General features: G+C 42.1%; 1 protein-coding gene across 8 annotated transcripts in view; it reads right to left on the bottom strand.

Annotated features, from left to right (window-relative positions):
* NFYC (nuclear transcription factor Y subunit gamma) overlaps positions 1 to 16,105 on the bottom strand; it is a 94,959-nt gene extending 78,854 nt beyond the window's left edge. For 4 of the 8 annotated variants that reach the window (XM_069068069.1, XM_069068070.1, XM_069068076.1 and 1 more), the window contains exon 1: positions 15,907 to 16,105. Coding sequence is in view for 2 of the 8 variants with exons in the window: in XM_069068078.1 (XP_068924179.1) it covers positions 13,763 to 13,796 (34 nt within the window). In the remaining 6 variants the exon portion in view is untranslated. Of the gene's footprint in view, positions 1 to 13,762; positions 13,871 to 15,906 lie in introns of those variants that run through there. The other 4 variants (XM_069068071.1, XM_069068078.1, XM_069068067.1 and 1 more) reach the window with 4 other exon arrangements.
* Between the last annotated feature and the right edge of the window lie 227 nt (positions 16,106 to 16,332).

Here is a 16,332-nt window from a genome sequence, read left to right as displayed (position 1 = left end):
AAACCAAGCCAATACAGGGGAATCTTTAATTGCCATTACTATCACACCTACACCCATGAAACCACAGCTTTGATCAAAAACTAAATCATCATCCCAGGGCCACTACACTGCACCTATGCAGACCGTATATACAGTTTTATATCACTCTGAATGAATAAATGATAAAAGAGAGTAATGGGTTTCTCTTAGGCAACCATGATTTAGTTTATAGGTTATTACAATCCTAGCTACCAAAGATTCCCTTAGGCCTTAAAATCTCTTATATTTTAAAGCTGAATGAAGGCTTTGGGGACACCTATGTATGTGTGGCAGAGTTGTGACCATATGTGATGTTGTCCCCTTCAAAGCTGTTTGTTGTTGGGTTGTTTGCTTTGGACTGTGATTTCATCACTAGTGCAGATTTAAAACTGTCATCCTAGAGAATGAGCCAAGTCATCAAGAAGGTTGAACGACTTGGTCACACAACAGATAATCTCCCTGACTTCCAGGCCAGCCCTCCACTCAACTGAACTGCTCAGTCCCTTCAAGACAGTTGGAAGGGGCATCTAGGTGAACAGGGCACCAGCCCTGGATTCAGGAGGACTTGAGTTCAAATTCAACCCCAGACACTTGACACTAGCTGTGTGACCTTGGGCAAGTCACATAACCTCAGCTGCCTTGCCTTTCCCCTTCCTCCCTGCTCCCCCAAAAAGGAAGAAGAAGACACTTTGTATGACTCTTCAGGCATGATACTCTCAGGAAAAGGTGGCCCTCTCCATTCTTTCACATGGTTTGTTGTTAGTACAATATAAGCAAGCCCCACTCCAACATAGTTAAAGCTGGTCAGCACAGTCCCAGAAAGACAAATCCCCCATTTCCTTTGCAGATCCCTTCCTAACTGCCCAAGGCCTAAACAGACAAGGAGGAAAGTGGCCTGACCTGATCTACCAGGTAGGAAACACCTAGTTTCTGAGGCCCAGAAGGGGGAAATTGTGAGGAGTCTGTAATACCATTACAAAAATTATACACTTTCAGGTCTCTGAAGGATCTAACATGAACTTTGATATAGCCTGAATTTTGGTCACCATGAGTGTTTGGAAAGCCTCACCCAAACTGCAGGTATTCCTATGCAACTATGTGCCTTCTGCTCTAAAAAAAAAAGCACTTAGTATTTTCATGAGATGGACTGACATTAGGTCTCTGGGGAAGTGATGACTAGACAATTATTCCAATAATATCAACACCCATATCTCTGAACTCCTTTCTCAGTATTGCCTTCTAGTTACAATTCATGTGCCACACCAATTTTTGTTTCTTTTCTTTCTTTAAAAAAATTTTTTTCTAGAACTGGATTTCCCAGCTTGATCCACCACCTGATTTACCAGACTTGTAGTCCTTTCAAAAACATCAAACCCACCCTACTGAGAAAAACCAAAAAACAGTACCCTAGACTCTAAAAGTAGTTCCGGAAGTAGGGAAAGTACCCCCACTCTCTGAAGGCAACTCTACAAGTGCAAAAAGGATCCCAGTGTCTGAAGGCAGTTTGTGAAGTGGAGGCACTACCAAGATTTTCTGTGAAGCAGCAGCACAGCTGAAGCTGTAGTGGGGAAAAAAAGCCCTGGAGCGGAGCAGGGGGGGGCAGGGGTGTAGCTCTGACACTTTGGAGCTGTACTTATGGGCCAGTTGCTTTACTGCTCTGAACCTCATCTGTAAAATGGAGATCATAGTACTTGAACTACCTGCCTCATGAGAATGCACTGGGAAAGCACTTTTAAAACAGAGTACTATACGAATGTAAGCTACTGTTACTGTTATTAGTAAATATACAGCCTCCCAAAGTGAATACTTTGAAAGGGATATTAATTTACACGTAGAAAACTATAATGTTTTAAAAATAAAGTCAATCACATTGTTTCAAAGTAAGAGCTGCTTTTACAAGGAACAAAATACAATGCCAAATACTCACTTGTCAAATTACTATATTTATTAACTTTTATATAGTACTTCATGATATGTAATCCTTACAAATACCTGTGAGGTGAGTGGGAGTATTATTATTGTTTTCCCCATTTTACTGATAAAGACACTGAGGCTCATAGAAGGTCACACATCTAAGGAGGATAAAGAGCTAGGAAGTGAACTGGGGTTTTCAGATGGAAAAATCCAATGCTCCTTCCTGGTACTGGACAAAAATCAGCCCTGGGGTAGCTTTAGGGATGTATGTGTGTGTGTGTGTGTGTGTGTGTGAGAGAGAAGGGACATTAATTTCTGAGCCAATTTCTAAATTTAAGAAAAACCAAATAAAGACAACACACATGTCCATTCTGACAGTCTCTCAGTATTACAGGATTGGTTTTCTACGCAGAATCTTGTTTTCATTCTAATTCAAATATTTATCAAGCACGCACTCTGTATAATCTACTATGCCAGGTGCTGGAAGGGCTACAAACTCAATCAGACATGACCTCTGCCTTCAATGAGTGAATGAGGAAAGAAACCTTTGAGAGCATACTGTCTGACAGGGAGAGGAAAAGTAAAAAGTATCTATTTACATACATATTCTATAGGGACTGTATAGGGACTATATATACATATATGTGTATATGTATATATATGGGCCTATGTGTATGTATCTATATACATATATATGTGTGTGTGTATATAACTCTCTACAATTAGAATCAGATGGATGGATAGCAGAATTTTAAGTCCTACAATTTAATACTAATGAGTCAGTTGAAATTCACCATAAATAGCAATCTTCTGTCTACCCAGTAACTGTCAACCCAAAAGGCTTTTGCCTCCTAAGGTCAGGGTCTTTATTTGTTTGAAAAGGAACATGTTCCCTGTCCTTTGGCTACAGGCTAAAACAACAATTAACTATACAAGAAGTTTAAAAATCCAAAGAGACAACTCTAGTATGAAGAGATTTGCAGCACTGTCTTATTTCCTTCTTGAAATAGCTATGCAAGGTCCACTGGAGGGACAGAAGGGATGGCATACTGATTGAGCCCTGGGCTAAGATACAATCACCTCATTACACAAAGATCATTTGGACAAACTGGCAGCTGAAGAAGGCAAGGATAACAGTAATTAAGGGAACTTTCAGGAACTATCAACCTAGGATGGAGCTAGACCAATAACAACATAAAATGCCCCACATCCCAGAATCATTTCCTATATGTCATCTTGTCCCTTGTCACTACTTTTGAGCAACACTAAAGCTGACTGTATATATCTCACATTCATGAATATGTGGTCAAGAATAGAACAATTCTATAAGGAAACAGTGTGAGATTTAAATATGTAGCACTCATTTACGTTCACAGGAAGTCTTTACATACCTAAATATGAGCTTGAATTTTACCTAGATTTGTAACAGTCAGAAAGAAAGCATTCAAATAGAAGAAGACTCTACTCTAACCCACTAACCAGGGGTGGGGAACCTGAGGCCTTGAAGCCACATGTGGCCTTCTAGGTTCTTATGCAGCCTTTTTACCAAGTCCAAGTTTTACAAAACAAATCCTTTTATTAAGGGGATTTGTTCTGAGAAGTTTGGATTCAAAGGGCCAAAATCGAGGACCTAGAGGGCCACATGTGGCCTCAAGACCCCAGGTTCCCCACCCCTGCTCTAAACCATAGTGCTTAGATATAGTCAATCTAAGGAGCATGGATACAGAGCCCCACTACCTAAAAGAAATTAAGCTTCTGTAAAATACATCTGTCCAAAGACAAGAACTTTATTAAAAGCCCACACAACTAGGCCAAAGACAAGTACCAGCACAGATGTAGGTAAGTATAGGAATGCGGTGAATTTTTAAACCTAGGGAAAATGCTGACAGAGGAAGGGATTTTTACCCAAAATGTCTAGGACTTGTTTTCTTCTGAATTGACAGACTTGAATTTCCAGACCAACAAATAAAACAATATAGATTTCATTTTTTGGATACAGCACAAAAACAATGTATGTTTTCCTGGGGCTTGAACAGTCACAATTTTCTTAGAAAATGTTCTTGGAGGTTTAGTTTTATTCTTATCTGAACCACTCTGGATCTGAAGTCAGAGGACCTGGGCCTCACTTTCTTGTTTGTAAAATAAGAAGTCAGACAAGATGATTCTAAGGTCCCTTCCAGCTTTAAATACATCACCCTATGATCTCATGAACAGAACAAAGTACATAAAAAGGAGATGGCACCTACAGAAACAGTCAGGAAACACAAAGACAGGGTCTAGAGCAACGGTTCTCAAATTTTTTGGTCTCAGGTCTCCTTTGCATTCTTAAAAATTGTTGAAGATCCCAAAGAGCTTTTATTAATGTGAATCATATGTAGAGTGATATTTGCTATATTAGAAATTAAAACATAAATATTTTACTCAACTAGTAATTAAGAATAAAACTATAATCTATTAATATAAAAAATCTTTATGAAAAATAACTATATTCTCCAAAACAAAAAAAAAATAGGAAAGTGGCACTGTTTTACATATCTTTTGCAAATCTCTTTAATGTCTAATTTTATAGGAGACAACTGGATTCTCATATCGGCTTCTACATTCAAACTATTACTCTATGTTGTTTGGTTGAAGAATATGAAGAAAATCTGGCCTCATCCAAACATATACTTGGAAAAGGGAGGACTAATTTAATAGGTGAGTAACATCTTAGCATTATGATAATAGTTTTGACCTCAAGGTTTTGAGGACTGAAAAGGTCTTGAGGACTCCCAAGTGTTTGCAGACCACACTTTGAGAACTGCTGGTCTGGAGTATACAACACAGCATTATGACAAGCCAGCCCCAAAAAATCCAGTGACATGGGTAAATTAAGAGGTTATTTCCTCCATCATTATTACAGTGAAATCTTATATAACTAATTACATAGGAAAACTAAACAAGCATGAAAGATCTTGTGCCAAGGTGATCTTGAATTGGCTATCAAAATAGATCAGACTAAGGCCAAGACTATCTCTCACCACTTCACCCAATATTTTAAATCTAATTCCCTCCTGGATACACTCTATCTATCTAAAGGCATGGTGTTAGGCAGGCATTCCATGTTAATGTAGAAAAACAGTGAAATGACCTTGTAGTCTCCCTTACGTGTCATATGAAAAACTATATAAACAAACAAACAAAAAATATTTCTGGCTATCAGATAACTCATAACCAGTTTGCTTTCATTACAAGAAACAGGAATGTCTTTCCTCAGGAGTGAGGCCAAGGATGGAATGCGAGTCGGAGAGGTCATTCCTGATCTGAAGCTTTCCTCTGCTGTTCTTCCTCTAGGGAGACAGGGCAGTCACAGCTCAGCAAGCAACTTTAAGTCTTGCCTTTTAAATCAGTTGCTTCTTGTTGTTTGTCTCACAAGAATCCTTAGTTTCACTTTCTTTATTGGGCGGTGACAAGGATAGGTGACAATGGATTACAGGACTTCAGACTTGAGGCTTAATTGACCCACATTTGATGAATGGAATTATAATCCTAATTCTGGATCTCTTGGCTGTATCCTTATCAATATCAGGTAGTATTACTAGTGGGGCTTAATTGACCCATATTTGATGAATAGAATTATAATCCTTATTCTGTATCTCTTGGCTGTATCCTTATCAATATCAGGTAGTATTACTAATTATCATCCTCATTATACAGAAGAAAAAACCAAGTCTTAGGGTAAGTAAGTGATTTGCCCAACATCACAAAGCAGAAGATGAACCTTGGTCTTGCTACACTTTTGCAGGCTGCCTGACTGCCTTTGCAGATTTCATGTTTCCTGCTTCTTAAACCCATAGGTAAATTCCCAGTGCACATATTCTGACCTCCATTTCTTCAAAAAAAAAAGAACAGGGCAGCTAGGTGACAAAGTGGAAAGAGAGCAGGCCCTGGACTCAGACATCTTCCTGAGTTCAAATCTGGCTTCAAACACTTCCTAGCTGTGTGACCCTGGGCAATTCGTTTCGCCCTGTTTGCCTTGGTTTCTTCATCTGTAAAATGAGTTGGAGAAGGAAATGGCAAACCACTCCAGTATCTTTGCCAAGAAACCCCAAACAGAGTCACAAAGAGCTGGACACAACAGAAACTGATTAAACAACAAAATTAGGGACAACAAAACCTGTATCTCTCTTTGAAGATGCATTAGTCTATTCTGTCATGGACTTTTTTGGCAAAGGCTTCTGGTAAAGCCTATAGACAGACCCCTTTTCCAAACTATGTTTTTAAATACATAATATATACAGAATTACAAAAGAAATTAATTATATTGAATTAATTAATTAAATGAGTTTTAAGAACCCCTGGTCTACATCTAAACAGCAAATGTCTAAGTGGATATGCTATGCAGAGGGCCATTTGGGGATAATTTAGGTAAATCTGGCCCCTTGACTCAAAGGAACTTTGAGTCTAGGGTTGGCATAACAGACTAAACATAATTATGATGTATATTACATAGTAAGTGCATTTAGACAGAAAAAAATTGTAATGTGAGGTAGTAAAAGGAATTACCAAGAGACTTGGGGTCATGTTAATAAAAGACCTATGAACACAACTGAGAATAATATTTCAGTTATCTTCTCATGTTGTTCACAGGTATTCTCATGGTTCAAAGATAGGTTTCAATATACACACAACTACACTGTTCCTATCCACCCCCAAAGAAAACAAGATCCTCTAGACAGCCAGAGATTGCTTAACTTCTACCCAGGTATCACCAGTGTGCCTGCCTGGGGCATTCACAGGGAAGTAGTTCATCCTTTCTCCAAGATGGAGGAATTTTCTTGCCTGCAGAGTGACATCCCTTTAATTTAAAAAGAAAAATCTGGTATGTACTTCTTAAAGATATTTCATTTAAGACTTCCATTTCTGCTTTATAATTCACAAAGCACTCTCTTCACAATAGCCCTCCAATGTTAGAAAAGCAGTGTTATTCCCATTTCACAGAGGGAGAAGACCTCAGAGAAATGAAGTGACTTGCTCACTGTAGTGTTAGAGCTTGAATTTGAATCCAGGTCTTTTGACTTCCACTTTACAAAAGGGAATTCAATTCAATTCAGCTGCTACTATAGAGCACGTATGCTGAGCAGAGTGGAGCTAAATGGGGAGCTAAAGAGAGGATGGAGAATTTGTCTAAAATTCTCCAGTCCTTACCCTCAGGAGGTTTAGACTGCAGACTACAACAGTAGTCTGTATAGCAGAATATAGGAGAAATCTATATATGTTATCTTTAAGGTTCACTTTGACTGTCCTCTTTACTTCCCAGGCCTGTCCAGTCTACTTGGGCAGTTCTGTTCATTTTCCTCCTTCCTCTGTCTCCACAGCCCCCAGGTCTCCATTTAGGTCCTTTACTGCTTCCTGCCTAGACCATGAACCTCCTCTCCATTCCCAGGCTCTCCTGATGGGCTGCTCTTCTTCAAAATATTTATCCTGTCAACTCCCTGCTCAAAGAAAAATCATCTGACTATAAATTTTAGCCCAATACCCCAAAGCCCCCATCTCAGCTGTCCTTTCCAAAGCTATCCAACATACATACACATTGTCCCCACCATCAGACACCAAACACATAAACTCTCTTCTGTTCACTTAAGTGTGGTAGAAAGGACACTAGAAGAAAAACAGAAGATGGGGGATTCAAGGTCCATCTCTGTCCTTGCCTAACCAAACAGCATACAACCTGTGACTGTGACCTGCAGGAGAAACCCAGAATGAGCAGCCTGGACTTGCCAGAGCCTGAAAAGGGAGTTCTTTGACCCTCCTTCAGTTCTCCTAGCTGCCCTCTTGTTGCTGCCTTTTTTCTGAGAACAGGTCTCAGTCTAGAAAGTTCTTGAGAACAACTGCTCCCATGCCTTAAGGAATGGGAACACCTTGGTGAAGTGTGAAACCCAAAGCTTCCAAGGGATGAAAAATCCCTGAGCTCCAAGAGTCAAACATTGGCGTTCTACGGTTTCTGCAACAGTGCCAGGGGAGAAAAAAAGTCCTTAAAGACCAGAGGATCACCCTACAACTGAAAAGCCAAATGCTACTGTTTTATTCCAGCAACACAAATCTGAGATGAATAAAGAGCATCTGTTCTTTCTATGAGTCTTAGTAACACAAAAGGTCCCACCATTAAAGTTTTCTTATTCATTTTCCATAACCAAAGAATGCAACTTGTTTGCTGGGTATTGGGCCTATGCCCATAATGCTGCCTGATTCCCTCTCCCATCTTTTGCTTCAGAAGCCACCTTCTCCAAGAAGTCTTCCTAGATTAACTCTGCTCCACACTGTTCACTGCCCTCACCCATTTCAAATGACTTTGCATTCCCTTACCTGGGGACACATGGTATTTCTTGGTAAAATGTAAGTTTGAGGGGCTTACCAAAGTGTAAAGACCATTTCTTCTTTTCTTCCTCTCTAGCAGAGTACTTCATGAAAAGCAAGTACTTAATAAATGTTAAACTGAATGGGTAACTCCTTCACGTTACATTGTCTTGGCATTTTCACAAGCAGTTTGGATCAAGTGATCACACACATGAAGTTATCTGTTCACACACAGGGTGTCTCAAGTCTTGAAAGCTTAAACTGGGATACCCTGTGTTTGTCTTGTTTCCCACAATTCTCATTCAATCCCTGGTTCCATTGTGTTTTAGGATTTTACAAAGCATTTTTTCACAACTCTATAAAACAGTACCAGTATTGTCACCCCCAATTTATAAAATCAAGAGAGAGACTAAGTGATAGTGATAGTGGTCACTGAGTGATTCAGACCAGCCCCAGGTTTCTTCCATCCTAATGTTCCTTCCACTTCACCTCCTGGCATTCTGCAGTGTCCTATACACAGAAGGCATGGCTGGAATATTTGCTTCATGAATAAATACTATCAAAAGTGCTGCCTTCTGGCCTTGCACAGAGAAGGCACTTAAGAAATGTTTGTTGGGCTGAGTTCAATATTAGCTCAAAAGCAAACCCAACCTGGTCATGAAAATGAAGAAGCTGGTTATTCTTTAACCTGTCAAAAGTGCCTTTGGGAGGGCCTAAAAGCAATCAGTTCAGCCTCTCTAGCCATATGACACAAGTAAGGCTGAGCAAGGCTGGCGCTAACTCGGCAAGTCAGTCATGTTAAGAGCAGTAGCTGAAGCTCTCTGGAGCTGGGCGGCTTACCATGTACTTGACATTCATTATCTTATTGGATCCTCACACCCCTGTGAGGTAGGACAGCTCAAGGATTATTACTCCTGACAGCTGAGGAAGTCAGGTTTAGAGAGGATAACTTGCCCCAAACCCAGCTTTTCTGTCTTTTTTCTCCATAACTCAGTAAAAATAGTTTTCTGAATGCTATCTTCAAACTAATTCTTACACTACAATCACTTCAAAAGAGTTAGGCCTTCCTCAATGTAGGTATTCCCTCAATGTCACAGTTCACCAAGCCCTTTAAAGATAGGATTCATAAACTGCTACAGCCAAAAACCCCCCCAATACCTGAAGGCCAATGTTCTAGTAGTAAGCCCCTCAAAATAAGTTTGATTTTCACACAAGAAACATGATTCCTGGAGCAGCTAGGTAGCACAGTAAATAAAGCACTGGCTCAGGTGTTAGGAGGACCTGAGTTCAAATCTGGTCTCTGATACTTAACACTTAACTAGCTGTGTGACCTTGGGCAAGTTACAATTGTCCTGCCTTCCCCCCCTCCAAAAAAAAAAAAAAAAAAAAGGAAAAAAAAAGTAAGAAACATGCTTCCTCCAAGCTTATACCTGAAATGTTAAGATATGTGTAATGGTACATATGTAATAATGGGAATTTGAAGATCTTTCCTGCCTCTTAATAGACTGAATGTAATCACATGGAACATGTGGTGGGAGGAGCTTGATGAATGGGCAGAGCAGAGCCCAGAGGAAGCTGGGAGTCAGAGCAGTTAGAGCTGTGGGAGAGAGGACACAGGCAAGGAGACAGCTAGGCTTGTGTTTGTGGGAAGGCTAAAAGTATAGTGTTGCTCTCTGTGGCAATAATGGGTATTAACTTCTTTGGTGTTAAGATGGTTTTGACTTTCTGTTGGGATCCAGTTTTCTGGTGTTAGGATTTGGCTTTCTGGTGTCTGAATAAATGTTTTGCTTCTGTCTTCTATATGGAAAGTCTGTTATATTATGTGATTCAGAATTACACCAGCATCTTCATAGTCACCATCAGTGCTGTGAATACTGCATTGGTACTGCAACATGCCAGAGCCAACTCTGATGGCCAAAATTTTGAGAAGTCAGTATCACTTCTAGACCCTAGTGAGGCATTAGATGACATTCATGAAGGCTGAAATATACTCACATAGATCACAGAATGCTTGTTTATTTATTATAAGCACTACATGCTTATGTAAAAGTGATAAAAAAAATCTATAAAGCTACAAAGAAAACTACAGAAAGAAAAACGATATTATCCTATCCCTGTACCTCAAGAGCCCCCACCAGTCTGCTTCCCATTAACAGACAGTACTTAGCTTTTAGTCAAGACATTTACTATGATATATCAAAAACAGTTGATACAAAGCAAGAATGCTCAAGTTTAAATGGACTTTAATCATCTTCTAATCCAATCCTCCTCACCCCAGAACATTTCAAAGATGAGAAATTTAAGGCCTAGAGAAAGTTGATCACGTGACCAGTCACATGGCTGGTGAAACACACTCTGACTCCAAGACTAGTACTCTTTCCACTACCCAAATAAGGAGACTGAGACTCAGGTTAGATCACCTGCCCAACATCACACAGGCAACAAGGAGCAGAAATGTGCCATCTCTGGCAAATCCAGACTCCAAACCCAGTGATCTTTCCAGATACTACCTCTTTTAAACCTCCCCTAGACTTAACAGAATATGGAATTAGGATAGAAATCATAATATTTTTCATATTTAAAGATCACATTACTGATTTCATATAGAAAATGGCTAAATTCAGTGTGCAAATCATATCATCTTACCAACAGTGAGCAAATGTGTCCTATAGCCTTCGTTTTGCCTTTGGTCTAGCCAGACCTGTGACTTCACTGCTTTTGGGAACCCCAATGAGGAAACTCTACAAATGAGGATGGTAATGGTTCTGCAACTTACAGTCTTATAAAATTAGCAGCCTTGAGCACTGAAAGTTAACTTGACCAGGATCATATAGCCAGTATGTGTTCAAGGTAGCACTTAAACCAAATTTTTTCCATTTCAAGGTCAGGTTTCTAGCATATAAAACTAGCTGCAATCTTCATCTTACACATGGATGCAGTATTACCAACTGAATCCTGCAAATTTAATCTTGGGTATCACGTCTTTTTTAGGACTGAGATTTCCCCAATTCTCTAAAGGACCTTCTAAAGCAATCAAAATGTGACTATGTTTCCCATTCAATGACAAACTTATTGAAAAAGTTACCTAACAGATGCACTCATTTCATCACTATCTTAACTGCTTGCTTCCATTTCACCCACAATTTTACTAAAACTCTCTCAAAAATCAAACAACTTTTTTTCAGTTCTCATCCTTTGTGATCCATCTGTATCTTTTAACACAGAAGACCACCCGTCTTTTTCCTCTGACTTCAGAGATATTAAACTCTCTTGATTCTTTACTTTCCTGACCCTGAAATTGGATGTCCCCCAAGTTATTCCTTGGTACTCTTCTTTCTATGATTTCCTCCCTTAGTCATTTTCCCTCCAATGCCTTGAACTTCTTTACAAATAACTACCAAATCTTTCTCTAGTCCTCAATTCTCTTCTACTGCCTAGAGGATGATATAATAGAGCAACAGAACTTGGGTGTCCAGAAAACCTGGGTTCTAATCCTGCCTTAGATACCTACTAGCTATGTGACCCTGGTTAACCATTCTGAACCAGATCTCCTGATCTTTAAAATCAGGTTTAGCTTTGATGACCTCTGAGGTTCACCTAGAACTCAAACACAGTAAGTCCAGAACCAAGTTCATTCTCTCTGTCCATAAACCTGTTCCTCTTCTTGAATTCACTATTTCCATAAGTGGTATCACCACTGACCTCCAAGCTTCCCAAGTCTAAAATTCTGGTAAATCCAAATCCTAATAATCTAGTAATTCCCAAATCCTAATAATTCCATCTCATCAGCATATTTTACACCTATCTCCTTCCTGGTATTTCTTTCCTACTTCTCCATTAGAAATTCTCTTTATTGCCCCCTCTGGGATCAGTCACAATAGCAATCACTTCTACAATAGGCCTGTTCTGTTCCTTCCAATACAAAGTCTTCCTTACTAACAGACTTAGTTGGGTCACTCCTCTTAGACAGTCTTCAGTGATGGTTCTTTTTGGGGGTGAGGGGAGGGATGGGACAAAGAAAGGAATTCAGACCTGTCACTTCATTAATGTAGGGAGCTTTCAGTGTGGAAACTCCTACCAACAAGGATCAGTCTGGGATTAAGAATCTTAAGAAAGTTGTTTGGAGTATTTGACAGGCTGAGAGAATTGTCCAGGAACACACAGCCATCATCAGAGGTGCCACCTGAACCTATTTCTTCGCAGATGCAAAGCCAGCCCTCTATCCACTTTGCCACACTCCGGCAATGAAAACATTAATGTTTCTGTAGCACTTTTATATAGCACTCATTATGTGCCTGGCCCTGTGCTAAGAACTTTACAATTATAACTTCATTTGATCTTCAAAGCAACACTGACAGGCTTTTGCTGTTATTTTCATTTTACCTTTGAGAAAACTGAAGCAGAGATTAATCGACTGGCCAGTCATATGGCATCTAGGGTCATATTCGAATTCAGTCCCCCCTGACTCTAGGCCCAATAATCTATCCACTGTACCACCTGGCTGCTTTAATCCACATTTATTTGTGTGCTTGCTCAAGTACAAGATATCCCAAAAAGTGTCGGAGCAGTTTAAAATTTTTTCACTCAGAAATGACTTGCCCAGGATTACACAGCGGATATGGGTCAGAATTGACTTCAAAACAAATGTTTTTTCATTATACCTTGCCTTCCTATGAGATGTTCCCTACCGTCTACTCTGGCTAAATTTCAAACTCCTTTGCTGGGGATTCCAGGCCCTCCCAAATATATTCCCAACTGACCTCTCCTGAGACACTAAGTCACAGTCTACCAGGCAGCCTGGATCAACCCCCAGCCCCAAGAATACACCCAAGGTACTGGAGCCAGTTCAGACCAGCTCACAAAACCATTAAGAGCCAGCTCATACAGGCTCTACCATTAAATTTTCAGTGTAAGCACTTACAACCTTGGAAACCTAAAAATGCTACAAACCCTGACTTGAATTTATTATTTTGTTTATTTTCTATACTTAAGAAAATGATAACGAAAATGTTAATAATGCAGATTAAACTTAAAAGTGTTATGAGCACAGGTTTTTTTTTTCCTGTTGTTACGCATTTACCAGCACTTCACACCCATGAACCCTATGTTTTTCCAATCCCCTATCTTTGTTATTATCTATGCCTAGGATATCCCCTTTTACTTATCAAACTCCTTCCCATTCTTAGGAACCCCAATCAAATAAATGCCTCAGTTTCCTACCCCCTATCCCCAACTTCACAGAACACTTCTGTGTGCACCTTTCTCAAATACTCAGTAACTAAGATCTACTGTAACTTGTCTGCCTTTCACACACACTGCACCCCCTAGGACACTACCTAAAAGCAGCAGAGTATACAATAAGCCCTTAACCAATGCTTTCTGAATTTATAAATTCTAATTATGTTCAACTCTAAAATGCAATCATATAGAGTACCTAAATATGAATTTAAAACCCTGTAGTAAAATCCATGTGCAAAACATGAAACAGACTCACATCGGCAAAACCCTATTGGGGATCCAGTTTCCATCCCCTCTTCTTTCCCAAACTCCAGATGCACTAACCCACAGCCAGAAACCTCACAGAAAATGGACTAAGCACAAGTGTTTACAACTACACTGCAAGTAAAAAGCACCACCCAACAAATGCTGTCCCTGTGGAAACTCCAGAGTTAGGTGCGAATGTGTTTTGACCTGTCCCTGTGGCTTAGGATGAAATCAACCTGAGTCAGTATGATTCAGTGCAGCTGGAATGTGCCCCCTGCTTGATTTTTTAAACTTTGGACTGGAAGAAGAGTAGAGTCATATTTCATTATGAAATATGAACCAGAAACTGTTGTCAAATCTTGTTATGTAAGGAAGAGAAGTTATGTGTTGTTATTTTAGTTCCTAAGGCTATATTTAAAAAAAAAAAGAGAGAGAAAACTCAAGACAGAGGAAAAGAAAAACAAAAATTAGGTCCTGTGTCCTCTGCCTGGCTTGGCCTTTCAGTTATTTCAGGGTAAGAGAAAGAGTAGGCATAGCTCTCCAAGCGTTGCTTTCCAGCAACATTCAACACAGTTAGGGTTGCTCAGGCATTCTTGCCCATAGCAGGCGTATTCCCTATGCTGCCCCCCAAAAATGAACCCTCTTGCCCTTCATCGGTATATCCCAGGCAAATAAACCCCCTCCCTTGTGCCTCTTGGACCGGCAGACATTCTTTTTCCTGTAAGATCCAGTATCACTCCCTGTCATGCATACCAAACCAAGTATCTATGGACCACTTTGTCTTGAAAAAAAAGGCTATTTCTCCTTCTTCCCAACCCTAAGCTTAACACTCTTTTCCAAGACTTAGTAACTCCACTTAAGTTATCCTAGCCCCACTGCCCCTCCTCCTGTACTACGACAAAAGGTCTGACACTCCTCTTACTGGCCCTCCCAAAAGCTTATCATTCCCTCATAATGCCATTCGGCCTCTATCAGATCCTCAGATCTAGCAGGTGGGAGAGACAAGTGAGAGGAAGTAGAATGGAATAAGCATTTATAGACCTCCTACTATATGCCAGGAACAGTGCCAAGTGCTTTACAAATAAGATCTCAACAACTTCATGCAAGGTAGGTGTCATCTTCATTTTAAAAATAAGGAAACTGCAGCCAACATCGGTTAAGTGACCCGAGCTCACACAAATAGCTGAAGCAATATTTGAACTCAGGTCTTCCTGACTCCAGGACCAGCATTTTATCCATTGCCCCGACAGCTGCCTCATTGTACTCCTACACCCACGCACGTGCCAACACCCAACTTCCAAAACTGACACTCTTCTATGTCTATCGAAAACCCAACAACTCCACTCAGCCCGAGACACCGTACCCTCCTGTTACTGAGACATCTACCATGAACCAAGGCTTGTGCTCCCCCAAACCACACACACGCCCTTTGTGTAGCCCACACCCGTAGGACACCCTCCAGCCTGGCCCCCCTTCCCCAACCCCAGGCCCGGCACTCCTACTCCTCTTCCCCAGACTTCCCCGCCCCAATGGTCCTGCGCCCCCAGGGCTGATACCCCAGACCCAACAAAGCTTCCAGCTTCCATCTCTAACCCCCGCCCCCAATCGCAGACGGCTCCCTCGCGCCTGCGCCGTTAGACCCCTCTTCCCACTCTCGGTCAGCCCCAAGACAAGGAGGGTGGAAGAGCGAACTCGAACCCCGAGTCTCCAACACTTGCCCAAAGCCCCCTCCCCCTCCAGTCCGGAGCCATCGCGACCAATAAGGCGCCAGGTCCGCGGCCTCCTCCCCACCGACCAATCACGATCGAGGCCCCCCCCTTCCTCCCCCTCCGCCGCCGCCGCCGCCGCCGGCCCCTCCGCCAATGGGAGAGGGCCCGCGGGCCGGCGAAAGGCGCGCGGACACCGCGAGCGCAGGCGGCGGCGCCCCGCGAGGACACAACATGGCGGCGCGGTGCGGGACAGCGGGACGGGGCCGGACCGAAACACCGCGTGCCGCGGGGCGAGAGGGAGGGAGGAACGGGCCGGCCCGGAGCCGAGAGGCCAAGTCGGGGAGCCAAGGAGGCCCGCGGAGGCCCCCCTCCCTTCAGGCCTGTCCCCTTACCACCTTCACACCCAGCCCGCCCGCCGCCGCCGCCGCTCCCCCCCTTTACTTACCCGCCGCGCCGCTTGGCTGCTCGGGAAAAGGGCTCGGACTGCCACTGTGTCCCGGCGCCGTGGAGGAGTCCGGCTCGGGGCCGGGGGGGGTAAGGGGGGGGTGTATGAGTTACGGAGAACGGAGAGAGCGCGGAACGGGGGCACAAACAAGATGGCGGCCGCGCCGTTCGCACCGTCTCCCCCCTCGGCCCCCCCCAACTTTCCCCCCTTCCCCCCTCCTCCCCCCCGCCTTTGGCGCCTTGGTTGCTGGCGGGGGGTAGTGCGCAGAAGCGGCCAGTCTCAACTCTCGCGAGATGCGAGAGGAGTGCAGAGGTCTGGGGCAGTGGGCGGGGTGAGATGGAGCTTTGTGGCTCCGCCCCTTTCTGGGAAAGTCATGGTTATCTGCCTTTTCCTGGTTTCTCTACTGGGATTCCAGAGTATTATCTT

This window comes from Petaurus breviceps, unplaced genomic scaffold (assembly GCF_028583685.1).
Source record: "Petaurus breviceps papuanus isolate PSGF00001 unplaced genomic scaffold, PetGlider_PUasm1.0 90760, whole genome shotgun sequence".
Lineage (NCBI taxonomy): Eukaryota > Metazoa > Chordata > Mammalia > Diprotodontia > Petauridae > Petaurus > Petaurus breviceps.
The sequence above is the reverse complement of the archived record's forward strand: the minus strand, read 5'-3'. Positions and strand labels throughout refer to the sequence as shown.